We start from the raw sequence: 12,941 nt of genomic DNA, 5'->3' as shown, positions 1-12,941 counted from the left end.
GTAACCATAGAAATGGCTATTTAGTGTTTCTTGATCAGTCCTGAAATTTTCATCTCAAGTACTGGTTACATACCACCGATTTTCTTAAATCTCGACTGTCCCTTCTGAAGTGCAGTGGCAGAAAGTATCCCATTTTAAATACCCTGCCGTGTACATGGTGCTCAGTGGTAAACTGTATATATTCACAGGAATACTTCTCCGGACCTCTGCCCTTCTTGGACCTCTACCCCAAGGTATTAGTTGAGTTGCTTTTTGCTGCATTCACAGGAAAACACTCCTAAAAGCCTAGCACAGCATGCAGTGAAGATCAGCTACTGCTTTGATTTGTGTTGTCACAGATGCACAGAATGGTTGAGGTTGGAAGGGACCTCTGGATACCATCTGGTCCAGCCCCCTGCTCAAGCAGATTGTACTGGGTTTGGCTGGGATGTTACCTTTCCCTGCAGCAGCCCATACAGTGCTGGGCTCTGCAATTGTACCTAGAACAGCAGTGGTATCACACCAGTGTTGTGTCTGCTGCTGAGCAGTGCTGACACAGCACCAGGACTCCCTCCAACCCTCCTAGAGGATGGGCAAAAGAGTGAGAAGAGAAACATCACCAGGGCAGCTGACCTAAACCAGCCAAAGGGTTATTCCATACCATGTGGTGTCTCACTCAGCAATAAAAGGTGGAAACAGGAAGAAGAGGGGAGGGGTGGGCTCTTGTTGTGAAAACGTTGGTCCTCCTCCTAAACACCGGCTACGTGTGTTGAGGCCCTGCTTCAGGGACGTGGTCAATCATCGCTCATTTGTGGGAAGCAGAGAGTAATTTCTTTCCTCTGCACTTCCATATAGCCTTTGTTTTGTTTTGTTTTTCCCTTTCCCCATCCCTTTTCCTCTTTCCCTTTTTTTCCCCTTTAGTTAAAGGGTTTAGTTAATAATAACCTTTCCTTATGTGCTCCAGCTCATTCTTCATCTGTGTGTCTTTTCACTGGACTCTCTCGGTACCTCCCTCCCTCAGTTTTGTACTGGGGAGCTCCATGCTACAGGTATTTTTCTCTAAGACTTCTGGACTTACCCCAACAACTGCTTAATTTTGGGCTTCCTTCCACCTACCTGACTTATTTGAGCCAGCTCAGGTTTGGGACTGCCTGTATTTCTTATGGTGTTATGTTCTAGGTATTTTATTACTCTCGTGAACAGGTGAAATGGTGGTATAAAAATTGGTGGGTTGGAGCAGAAGATCTGAATTCAGAAGTTAACACTGCAAAAAGGGTTTTGTGATGGAGCTGAACTAGCACACTAGTTACAAGCTTTTTTTTTTTAAAAAAAAAAAAAAAATCTTAAAAAGCACAACTAAGCCAGCAAAATTCATTGGGCAAAAGCAATTACTCTGGAAAGAGATTCTTATTGCCGATGTTTATTCTGTCATCTAACGTTTCTGTAAAGAGCTTTTGCCAATAAAAACTGTGTGTCATCCCAATATGATTCTGCTGGCAAATTGCAGACAACTCCTTTGTGATGCAGCCCCGTGTCCAACTGGATAATCTTTGTTTATTTTGTCTTGGAAAAAGCATAGCAATTGGTCTTAGAAATAATCTGTTCATAATCCATAACCCTTTTGCCAGTTCTGGTACATTACTCTTAAATTTAAGTTTATTGTGTGTGTTTGCTTCTTTTTAGCAGTTGCTTCTAGATTTGTTTAGATCTAGAAATTGGAGGGAATATTTAAAGGTAATGTCAAGCTTTTTGTATAAAGTCGATGAGCTTTTCATTTGCACCTTGAAAGTTAATATGACCACTTTTTTTTTTTTTTTCCTGTTTATTTTTTCTTGCCTTTTGAATTTTGGTTTAACATTCCTGTGTAGGACAAAGCACGGGGGGATGCCCATTTGTTCAGTTTTCATGGGTAGTCTATCTCATTCTTCCTGAACTGTAGTTTCTGACATCCTTATTTCTCTCTGTACAATTACTAGAAGTTTTGTGAGTTTTCTTTTTTAGCTGTGTGGGGAAGGAGAGGGTGTATGCCCCTATATATATGTCTGGTCAAGGACCATTTCAGTGCCAAGAAGGGAAGCCATAAAAAGGAGCTCTCTTGAGAGACAAACTTGACCAAAAAACGGTAAGGGAGGTGGTGACAGGAACCAAACCTGGTCAGTCAGTAATTAATAGGAGTATGTGGAATGCGGGAGTGCTTCCTGCAGTGAGACCTGATCAAGGACCTCGCCAAATGGGATGATAAGCGAGGGGGTGAAGCAGTAAACAGGACTGAATGCCGGGACTCAGACCTGCCAGACAAACTTAACAGAGACGAAGACCAAGCGCAAACCCAGTCAGCTGCACTAACTGATGTGTTATCAACAAACTGCAGGCAAACAAGGACTTTGCAACCAGTGGGGATGCAAACCTGAGGTCTGGGCTGCTGGAGGGAGCAGGTGGAGCGATGCCAGCAGACGAGGCGGTGTGCAGGGGAAGGGGAACGGGGATGGGCAATGGGGGCAGGCAGAAGAGGGCCTGGAGGGGCTGCCGGTGTGTGACTGTGCCTGATCACCACAGGCTGTCCCCTTTCTCCTCACATCCTTGGTTAATGACCCCTCTGTGGGCTCCCACTCGAGTCCCATGCGCATGGTGGGGACCAAACGCCACGAGGCTGGCAGCTGGAGCCCAACATGGCCGGGCTTGGGCCTGCGGCGCCAGGGAGTGGAGCCCCTGGAGTCTCGGTGCCAGCCCCAGGGCAGGGGCCCGGCACCCTCCTGCCCCCGGGATGGGAGCGCTGCCTGTCCCCAGAGCTCCGCCGGCTCCCTTCCAACGGCTGGGGCAGGGCCGGGGGCCGCAGCAGCAGGTGAGAGGCCGGGCTGTGGGCCGGGGTCCCTGGGCAGGGCTGGGGGAGGCTGGTGTGCATCTGATGGTGGCCTGGGGACGTCGCCTGTGGGCCTGCACCAGGGCAGGAGGGGTCGAGTCTGTGCCCCTCAGCAGTGGGGTCTTGTATATGGGCAGCCCCTCATCAGTGGCAGTTTGTGCAGCTGGCTGCCTCTGTCCTCCAGGTGCGTGCCTCTGAGACGTGTGCTAGGTTTGGATCTGCCAACAGGACAGCAGTGGCCACGTCCCTCAGCTCCATAGCTCCCTAGACACACGGGACTGGGCTCCTCTGGCCACACGGGAGGAATTCCCAGTCCTGGAGCTGCTGGTGGCAGTGGCCACTCCCAGCATAACATCCCTGAACAGCTTCTTTTCCTTGGTCTGTGAGGGGACATTTTTTTTTGTCATCTGCTTACATTCTCAGTATGCAGGAGATCAAGAGCTTGTCAGCACGTTAAAATCATGGGATATGTTAGCACAGTGATGGCTTGTCAAGCTGCTGGAACAGCAGGGAGTACAAATGACTGGTCACGTTGCTTATACTGAAGTACAAGTACCTTTCACCAGTGTTGTTTCTTAGACTAAAGATAAAGATCACAGCAGACTTTTTGTACAGGTAACACACATGAACCAAACACGGGAGGAAAATAGTGGTTTTGCAGTGGACGGAGGAAACCAAATGCTCTTTGAAAGTGTGTATATATATATAAATACATGAGAAACTGCCAAAATACTGCAATAACTACTGCTCAGGCAATTTGGATTCAGAAGGATCTGAACAGTGGGGAAGCCTGTGGTTTTCAGACATGTTGAAATGGGTTGTTGTTGTTTTGTTTGTTTAAGAACAACAAAAAAAAAGTTTTATTTTTTTATACTTAAAAGCAACCAGAAATACTGGAATGAAATACTGTGAAGATGATGTCCAGGAAACAGGACAAGTCTGGAAAACAGACCAGGTTATCAACTTAAGAATTGATAATTAAAGTGACAGTCAGACAAGAGCTCTTCAGAGAAGGAAAAATAATGACATGCGTTCATTCCTCCAAGTCTGTTGGGGAGGAAAATGAGAAACCTTGACACTGAGTTTAGTCAGGAAGCCCTGCTAGCCTGGCTTCAGACAGGGATTTGCAGAATGGAAAGGCAAGGCCAACTTTTGCAGTGAAGAGAGTTTCAGGAAGACACAGGGTGGCTTCATTCGGGTTCCTCCTTTAAAAACAAGGAAACTGCACACTTTGAGGAGGATTCCGAACTGTAATACTGACTTAATTTCAGTCTCTGATGTACAAAACATTTAATTGTCATCTTCTGCTTGAGATAAAAACATCATTAATTTGTTGCTTGTGTAAGCCATGTTTGTATTGTCACTCAAGAGACAAGTGAGAATGACTTTTTTTGTGGAGAAGAGCTCTTCTACCTTCCAATAAGAATATTCTGGCCTTAAAGTTGGTCAGTTCCAAATGGTTGATTGTGTATCACCTTTCCTGAAAAGCACAATGTGCTTTTTTGCCCTGGTTACTACTTTAAAATCCTTAAAATCCTTTTGATTGTGCTACCCAGATGTGGGTTTTTAATGTGTAATAAAAGTGGCATTCCTGAGTTTCAGCTTTTTTAATGTATAGCATTTTAAGTACATGAAAGTATGAAAACAAAGTGGTGTATGTAGGTGAACATATTTTGCTAGATGTTGTCCAGATTAAAACTGATGATTCAGAGATAAGATCTACAATATTTGCCAAGAGAAATTGATTTTTTTTTCAAATTTTTAAGTTCAAGAGTACTATTCCTTAGGCAGTACAATTGTGCGGACATCTTAGAAACATAAAGAGAAAATGATGAATGCTTATTCTTTGAAAATGATGAATGCTTATTCTTTGCTTGAACCATTAGTCTCATCTAGCAGAGGCATTTTAAACATTTAGAGAATGAGAAGTTTGATGCATATTTTGTTTGAAATTAAAAGTTTAGTACAGATTTCTAGACAGGCTTGCAACTTGAAGATGTGAATATAAGAGGTTGCTATAAAATACTGTGCTTAGAAATGCAAATAAACAATCAATCCTGTTCTCCCATCTAAGGACCTACATTACCTCCTCCTAGCTTCAGGTTCTTTCTTTCTCAATATGGGGGGGGGGGGGGGGGGGGAAAACATAATTACTTTTTAAAACTATACTTATATGTCATTCCAAAAATGATTTTATCTTTATTTTCTTTCTAATGTGAAGCAAGTTGAAGTGAAAGCATGGTCGCTTAATGTAGCGAGCAATTAAGCACTTGCTATGGGGTTTGAAATAACATTGTGAGGTAGTAATTTGGAGTGATGATGAAAGCTAGCTAGTTGGCAGTTTCCATCTCCACTGTTTTTGAAGAGGTGCAATCCAGATACAAAATGAAAAAATAATCAAATAACAATCTCTCTTTTTCCCAAAATACTTTCTACAGTGCAGGGTGTGTTAGTGTTACTGCTTGGGGAAAACGTGCCAGACGTAAATTATTGCAGTAGCAGTGGGAGATTGCCAAGCAAAGGCATGTATGGGTTGTGGCAGGGCAACAGCAATTATTTTGTTACTTCACCATGTTTTGTTCTCTGCCAGCTTCACTAAACCTTGTGTCTCCTCCTTCCATTTGACTTTTCCTTCTACACTCACAAGACCCCAGCGTGCCTGCTTTACCTGCATTTTTATTTCCGCTGTTTCAGTTTGAGTAGAGTTGGGCCACAAATCATCCTTCTCTTTGGCTCCTTAGAGTAGGATAGATTAAACAAGCAGCTCTGTGAGTGGCAGAACAACTGTAACTTTGTTTGTGATTTGTCCTATGGTAAGACTCTCTGAAATCTGGTAAGATACATATTTTCACAGAAGCTTTGACTGCTTTGAGGGCAACTGTCAAGCATCTCTTCCAGTTGTTTGTTTATAATGAATTGAAATCCCAAGTGCCTGCAGCCTTCTGGAAGAGTCGCCCTTTACCTGGGCATCTGCTTTTGTGAACCTTCAGGAATATGCCTGTATTTTGACCTGTTTTTTCTCTCGCTGCTTGATACTGAATATTGATACTGAATTTGATATTCAGGTGCAGTGAGTTAAGGAGTTGAAAAGCAGGTTGCATGCATGATCAGCCTGTTTCCCTATGTAAATCACACTAAAAGCAGATGTGGAATTAAAAATGGGCACCCTCACATGTACTTTTTTTTTTCCTTATCATTTTCTCTTCAGTCATCATTCCTAGTGACTGCTTGAATTAAAATAAGGTAGGAGAAAACTCCTATTTCTATTGAAATATTTGAAAGCATGAGGCTGAAGAGAAGTGAAATTTAGTCAAAATGCCCAGAAGTCAAAAGAGGAAAAATACCTTTTTTTTTTTTTTTTTTTTTCTCTTAAACACATGGACAAAACTTAGGAGTTACATAAAGGTATGCTTGCACTGGAAAGAACCAGAGGACAAGCTAAGTATCATTACTAACTTAGTTGTAAAGCTAAGAAGAGGTCTGTAATCTACAAGTACGTCTGCAATGAGACCTCTGACAATCTCTGGATTGCCAGGTATTCTCTGACTCAGTTATCTGCAGTTGTCTGCAAGTTTGAGGCCGTTTCTGTTAATTGAAATAACGCTGCGAGGGACTGAAGTGGGTGAGGTGAGCTGAGCGAGTAAGCTGGGGAGCAGCAAACCAGCAGGGTCTGGCTCGCGGGGGCAGTGTCAGTGAAGTGTATGTGATGTTTGGACCCAAAGGTGGGTGCAGCATGGCTGTTCTTGTGTGGCTGTTTGTGTTCATGAGTTCGGTGCTCTCCGGAGCAGAACATTTCCAGTTGTTAGGCTTGTTACCAGCAAGACAGGTTACACTTCCACAAGAGTAGCGTGGAGGGAAGGGACGTGTAGTGCCTTTCCTGCTGGATTTTTGGTCGCCTTGAGATCTTCTGACAGGAATGGCAGCTGTCTGCATTTAACGAGTCAGCAGCATGGGCACACAATGAAAGCGAGAGGTAGTTACTTGTACTCGGAACCTGCTGGGAGCACGGTGCTTGGAGGTGAACAGTGTTCCTGTCACTGACACCAAAACTTCAGGTGGTACGTAGTCCCAGCAGAGCTTCAGTGAAGTAAACGCACGTAAACAGAAGTGATTTCTTTTCAGATCATGTACAGGTACTTTCCTATGATCATTATTGTACTAATGAGTAGGAAACTGAGCACTTGTGTGCTCAGCTGGCAGAATTAAAATTGGCTGCAGAGCAAAGCTAATATCTGATCAGCCACGTTAGTACAGTCCTCATTGAAAAGGCATGCATCCCAGAGCGCGAGTGGTATCATGAGGGCTGTGCTTATACCTCTTTTCAAGCCTCTGTAAGCTATAAATGCAGGGGCAGGAGGAATGCAAAATAGGACATGCCTTATTTTCCTCATATTACTCTCTTTCCTGAAGCAATTTTTTTTTTGTGCATTGATGTTAAGATTTCAGTATATTCATGCTTCTAAAATATAACTTAGTTATTCATCAGGAGTTAGAAAACAATCACAAATTTGTATTACAAAGGTTGTAAGTAGGTAACTACTTGCAGTTGATTAATTTCATGGTGTTCTAGTGCAGTCTGCAGTAAATCCCTCCTTCTAATGCTAGCTGCAAAGTGATATTGAAGTGTGGATTGTAACTCACTCATCTGAAGGTGGGTTTTTGTTTTGTTTCTTGCACTGGCATAGAGCGAAGACAGTCCTAGTCCCAAACGACAACGCCTTTCCCATTCAGTCTTTGACTACACAACAACATCACCAGCCTCATCACCACCAATGCGACCATGGGAGATGACATCAAACAGGCAGCCTTCTTTGGCTCGTCCCAACCAACACCACTTCTCAGGGGAACGATACAACACACCTGCACGACACAGAAGGAGGTAAGCAATATGTACAGTTTTTTTTTTTAACAGTTTTAAACTGTTTTTAAAACAGTTTTTTATTCTTCCTGACTTCATCTCAAGAGAGGAGTATTTCTGAATAGACTCCTCTATTCAGATGAATCAGTATTTCAGACCAGATCTCATGGTAAATATGTTAACATTTCCTTTGAGCTGTAAATTGTTATATTTGTAACTGAGAAGTTAAAGTAATATAAATTGATTCATCATCCTATAATTTACTGAAGACAACTCAAGGAGTGTTTATTAACATCTTTAATTATTAACCTGATTCTGTTCTACTATGCACTGGAGCAATAATCGTTCAGAACAATGTGAGGAAAAATGCTATTTCTTATCAGGGTACTTTGAAAGAATCACAGAACTGTAGGGGTTGGAAAGGACCTTGAAAGATTGTGTCCAACCCCCCTGCCAAAGCAGGTTCCCTAGAGCAGGCTGCCCAGGTAGGTGCCCAGATGGGCCTTGAATATCTCCAGAGGAGGAGACTCCACAGTCTCCTTTGGCAGCCTGTCCCACTGCTCCGTCACCCTCACCATGAAGTTCTTTCGCATGTCAGTGCGGAACTTCTGGTGCTCCCTCTTGTGGGCATTACCCCTTGTCCTGTCCTCACAAACCACAGAAAAGAGGTTGGCCAAATCCCTCTGTCTCCCACACCTCAGGTATTTATACACATTGATGAGATCCCCTCTCAGTCTTCTCTTCCCCAGGCTGAGCAGACCCAGGCCTTTCTTCATAGGGGAGATGCTCCAGGCCCCGTATCATCTTTGTGGCCCTCCGCTGGACTCTTTCCAGGAGCTCCCTGTCTTTTTTTGTACCGGGGAGCCCAGAACTGGACACAGTACTCCAGGTGAGGCCTGACCAGGGCAAAGTAGAGGGAGAGGATCACCTCCCTCAACCTGCTGTCCATGCTCCATTTAATGTACACCAGGATCCCATTGGCCTTCTTGGCCACCAGGGCACGCTGCTGGCTCATGGTCAACCTGTTGTCCACCAGGACCCCCAGGTCCTTCTCCTCAGAGCTCCTCTCCAGCAGGTCGTCCCCCAGCCTGTACTGATACTTCGGGTTGTTCCTTCCCAAGTGCAGGACTCTACACTTGCTCTTATTAAACCTCATTTGGTTTCTTCCTGCCCATCTCTCCAGCCTGTCCAGGTCTCGCTGAATGGCAGCACAGCCTTCTGGCGTGTCAGCCACTCCTCCCAGCTTTGTGTCATCGGCGTACTTGCTGGGGGCAGACACTATTCCCTCATCAAGGTCGTTGATGAAGATGTTGAACAAGACTGGACCCAGCACCAATGCCTGGGGAACACCGCTAGTCACAGGTCTCCAGCCAGACTCTGTGCCACTGATCACCACCCTCTGAACTCGACCAGTCAGCCAGTTCTCAGCCCACCTTACTGTCCACTCCTCTATCCCACACTTTCTCAGCTTTGCTAGTAGGATGTCATGGGAGACAGTATCAAAAGCCTTGCTAAAGTCAAGGTAGATGACATCCACCGCTCTCCTCCCGTCTACCCAGCTGGTGATGCCATCATAGAAGGCAACGAGGTTGGTTGAGCACAACTTCCCCTTGGTGAATCCATGCTGACTACTCCTCATAACCTTCTTCTCTTCCAATTGCTTGAAGATGGCATCCAGAACAAGCTGCTCCAATACCTTTCCAGGGACAGAGGTGAGACTGACTGGCCTGTAGTTTCCCCGATCCTCCTTCCTGCCCTTCTTGAAGATCAGAGTGACATTGGCTATCCTCCAGTCTTCAGGCAGCTGTTCTTCAGTTCTCCGGGACCTTTCAAAGATGATAGAGAGCAGTTCAGCAATCACCTCTGCCAATTCCTGTAGCACCTATGGATGCATCCTATCAGGACCCATGGAGTTGTGTGCGTTGAGCCCACTCAGATGCTCCTGAACCACTCTGTCATCAAACGGGGGAGCCCTCCATTTCCCAGCCCCTTTGTCCTCCCGCTAGGGTTGAGGAGTCCTGGGGGGAGTCCTTGAAGCAAAGACTGAAGCAAAGAAAGCATTCAGTATCTCTGCCTTCTCAGCATCTCCTGTTACCAGGACACCCCCCTCGTTCAGCAGTGGACCCACATTATCCCTCATCTTCCTTTTACTCTTTACATACTTAAAAAGAACCCTTCTTACTATCTTTTATCTCTTTCGCAAGCCTCATCTCTAGGTGGGCTTTAGCCTTCCTCGTCGTGTCCCTGCAGGCCCTGACAACACATCTATACTCCTCCCAAGAGGACAGGCCCTTTTTCCACATTTCATAGACCTTCTTCTTCCTTTTGATCTTATCCATGAGCTCCTTGCTCATCCACACAGGTTTCCTGCCCCCCTTCCCCAATTTCCTGCGCTCAGGGATGCACTGATCCTGAGCATGGAAGAAGTGTAGTTGAAATGTAGCCCAGCTCTCACAAGCACCCTTGCCTTCCAGCAACCCAGCCCATGAGATACTCCCAAGCAGGTCCTGGAAGAAGTCAAAGTTGGCTCTCCAAAAGTCCAGGGTTGCAATCCTGCTTTTAGCCTTATAATAATCATTATTTGTGTAGTACCATGATTTTTGTGCATTAAAAGTCTAAATTTTTTACATGGTTACTTTCAAAGGACTTTAAAGCACAAGTTCATTACCAATGTTCAGTAATAGTTTAGATCCCTGTGCTGGTTATTCATCTGAAGTGCTTGCCAGTAACTTGGGAAGCATGTAGAGCTGTGTATCTGGACGCACTGGATTTTGCTGAATGAAACTTGTAGTTTCTTTATTATTCTGCATAGGAAAAATACTGTTTTTCTTTTTTTTTTTTTTTTTTTTTTTTTTCCAGATAATGTTAATCCATTTGTTTAAAAAAAATAATAAAAATATTCCATAGGTCATGCAAACTTTTTCTGGTTGTGCTTTCTCATGATTCTGAGTCCATAAAAAAGTACACGTACACCATTTAACATTTACCAAAGTGTAATTATGAGAAGCTACCTTGTCTAAGTCCTGGTGTCAGAGAATTTCTGTAATTGGTCTTCCAAAGCACTGGGGTTGCCATTCATAGCTTTTCTCTATTACTACAGCTTTTCAAAACAAATATGTTGCATACACATTTATGCCAAAATATTTATTTAGACCATTTCTGTTTTGTAGCAGGAAATAACTTTAAAGCAACTTCAGTTACCAGAAAAATCTTTTGCATTAAGTGTTAATCAGCTTTGTGGTTAGAAATCGTATATACCAGTTTTATGGTAAATTATGTGAATTTACCGGTTTATGGTAAATTATGAGAAAATTATGTGTATTTTATTAGCAATACAGAGATGGAGAGTGGAAAACACTTCTCAGAAAATAAACTGTGACTAAGACATACAAATACATCAAATTGTAAATTGAAGTCCTAGGTGCTCAGAATAAAACATGTTTTATGTGTTCTGACATGATAATTTGAAAGGAGAACGATGGCTAGGCTTTTTTTTTTTCTGCTATTATAATTCAGCATCAGGCCTTCTGTCTGACCTGGAGTGAATGACCATTTGTTTCAGTTTTAAGACAATAATGGCATAACATCTGTATGAATTAGAGCAGAAAAGTAGCAGCTTAAGACATGGTATCGTATACTTACAGTATCATCTGAATAACTGGTATGATGCTCCCCCTTTTTCTGGAGTGCATCAGTTTCACTCAGAAAAAAAGTTGGACTCAGCTTGAGCAGGCTTTGTTTTGCCAATTTGTTGTATTTGCTAATACGAAAGGAATAGTGAGAGTGAAGCATATTACATTCTCTTTGACACTCTCTTGGAGAGGATATGCTCTAGTGGTTGCAGCCCCTTCTGTTTCTTTGCTGCATCTTGGCTCCTTCAGCCTGTTCTGTAACTGGGAAACCATTTTGTCCCATGTAGCTTTACTTTGCTGTTGCCACTGGGGCATGCAATTTGTACCTTCCAATCTCCTCGATACAAATTGGAAGTATTGGGGGATGGTCTTGTACTTCCAGGGATGTACCAGGGTGAATCACACAGAATCACAGAATTTCTAGGTTGGAAGAGACCTCAAGATCATCGAGTCCAACCTCTGACCTAACACTAACAGTCCCCACTAAACCATATGCCTAAGCTCTACATCTAAACGTCTTTTAAAGACTTCCAGGGATAGTGACTCCACCACTTCCCTGGGCAGCCTGTTCCAATGCCTAACAACCCTTTCAGTGAAGAAGTTCTTCCTAACATCTAACCTAAAACTCCCCTGGCTCAACTTAAGCCCATTCCCCCTCGTCCTGTCACCAGGCACGTGGGAGAACAGGCCAACCCCCACCTCGCTACAGCCTCCCTTGAGGTACCTGTAGAGAGCGATAAGGTCGCCCCTGAGCCTCCTCTTCTCCAGGCTGAACAAGCCCAGCTCCCTCAGCCGCTCCTCGTAGGACTTGTTCTCCAGGCCCCTCACCAGCTTCGTCGCCCTTCTCTGCACCCGCTCAAGCACCTCGATGTCCTTCTTGTAGCGAGGGGCCCAAAACTGAACACAGTACTCGAGGTGCGGCCTCACCAGAGCTGAGTACAGGGGGACGATCACCTCCCTAGCCCTGCTGGCCACACTGTTCCTGATACAAGCCAGGATGCCATTGGCCTTCTTGGCCACCTGAGCACACTGCTCAACACTTGTTGAACTTGTGAGAAACGTCTCAAATAATTTTCTTCAGACAGGGTCTTCTATGAAACTATTTTATTTGCGACTGCAATGGCAGGCATCCTGCAATTAGGAGTGCATTTTAGTAAAAAAAAACATGACCTTTTATTCCCTATTACCCGACACCTGATCACCTCCCCTGTTTCCTCATTGCCTGAGTACTACAGGTTCTCAAGCTACTCAACACTCCTCTATACCATGTGTGTACAATTTTTCTTTTTTTTTCAACTCTTTAATTTCTCCTTTCTTATGTTTAGAGAACTTGTGATCTTTGTTTTACTGTTCTCACACTGCTCATCCTGTTTTTCTCAAGCTTCTACCTTATTTTGGAGCAGTGAGGCCTTCTACTGTCCACTTACCTACTTAGCATTTCTCCTTATGTAATTCTCTACTGCAAAAACACAACTTTGTTTCTCACACTAGTACTGGAGGTGTTCAAAAGATGTGTTGATGCGGTGCTTATGGACGTGGTTTAACAGTAGTCTTGGCAGTGCTAGGTTAACAGTTGGGCTTGATGATCTTAGAGGTCATTTCCAACCTACAT

At 44.1% G+C, this 12,941-nt stretch overlaps 1 protein-coding gene across 2 annotated transcripts in view; it reads left to right on the top strand.

The window, feature by feature from the left end:
* Window positions 1-12,941, top strand: part of RNF38 (ring finger protein 38) — a 116,951-nt gene that overhangs the window by 79,634 nt on the left and 24,376 nt on the right. For both annotated transcript variants that reach the window (XM_032206365.1, XM_032206364.1), the window contains exon 3: window positions 7,525-7,718. In XM_032206365.1, the coding sequence (XP_032062256.1) occupies window positions 7,612-7,718 (107 nt within the window). In that variant the 5' untranslated portion in view covers window positions 7,525-7,611. The remainder of the gene's footprint in view (window positions 1-7,524; window positions 7,719-12,941) is intronic.

The sequence above is a fragment of the Aythya fuligula genome, chromosome Z, assembly GCF_009819795.1.
Source record: "Aythya fuligula isolate bAytFul2 chromosome Z, bAytFul2.pri, whole genome shotgun sequence".
Taxonomy (NCBI): Eukaryota; Metazoa; Chordata; class Aves; order Anseriformes; family Anatidae; genus Aythya; species Aythya fuligula.
The sequence above is the reverse complement of the archived record's forward strand: the minus strand, read 5'-3'. Positions and strand labels throughout refer to the sequence as shown.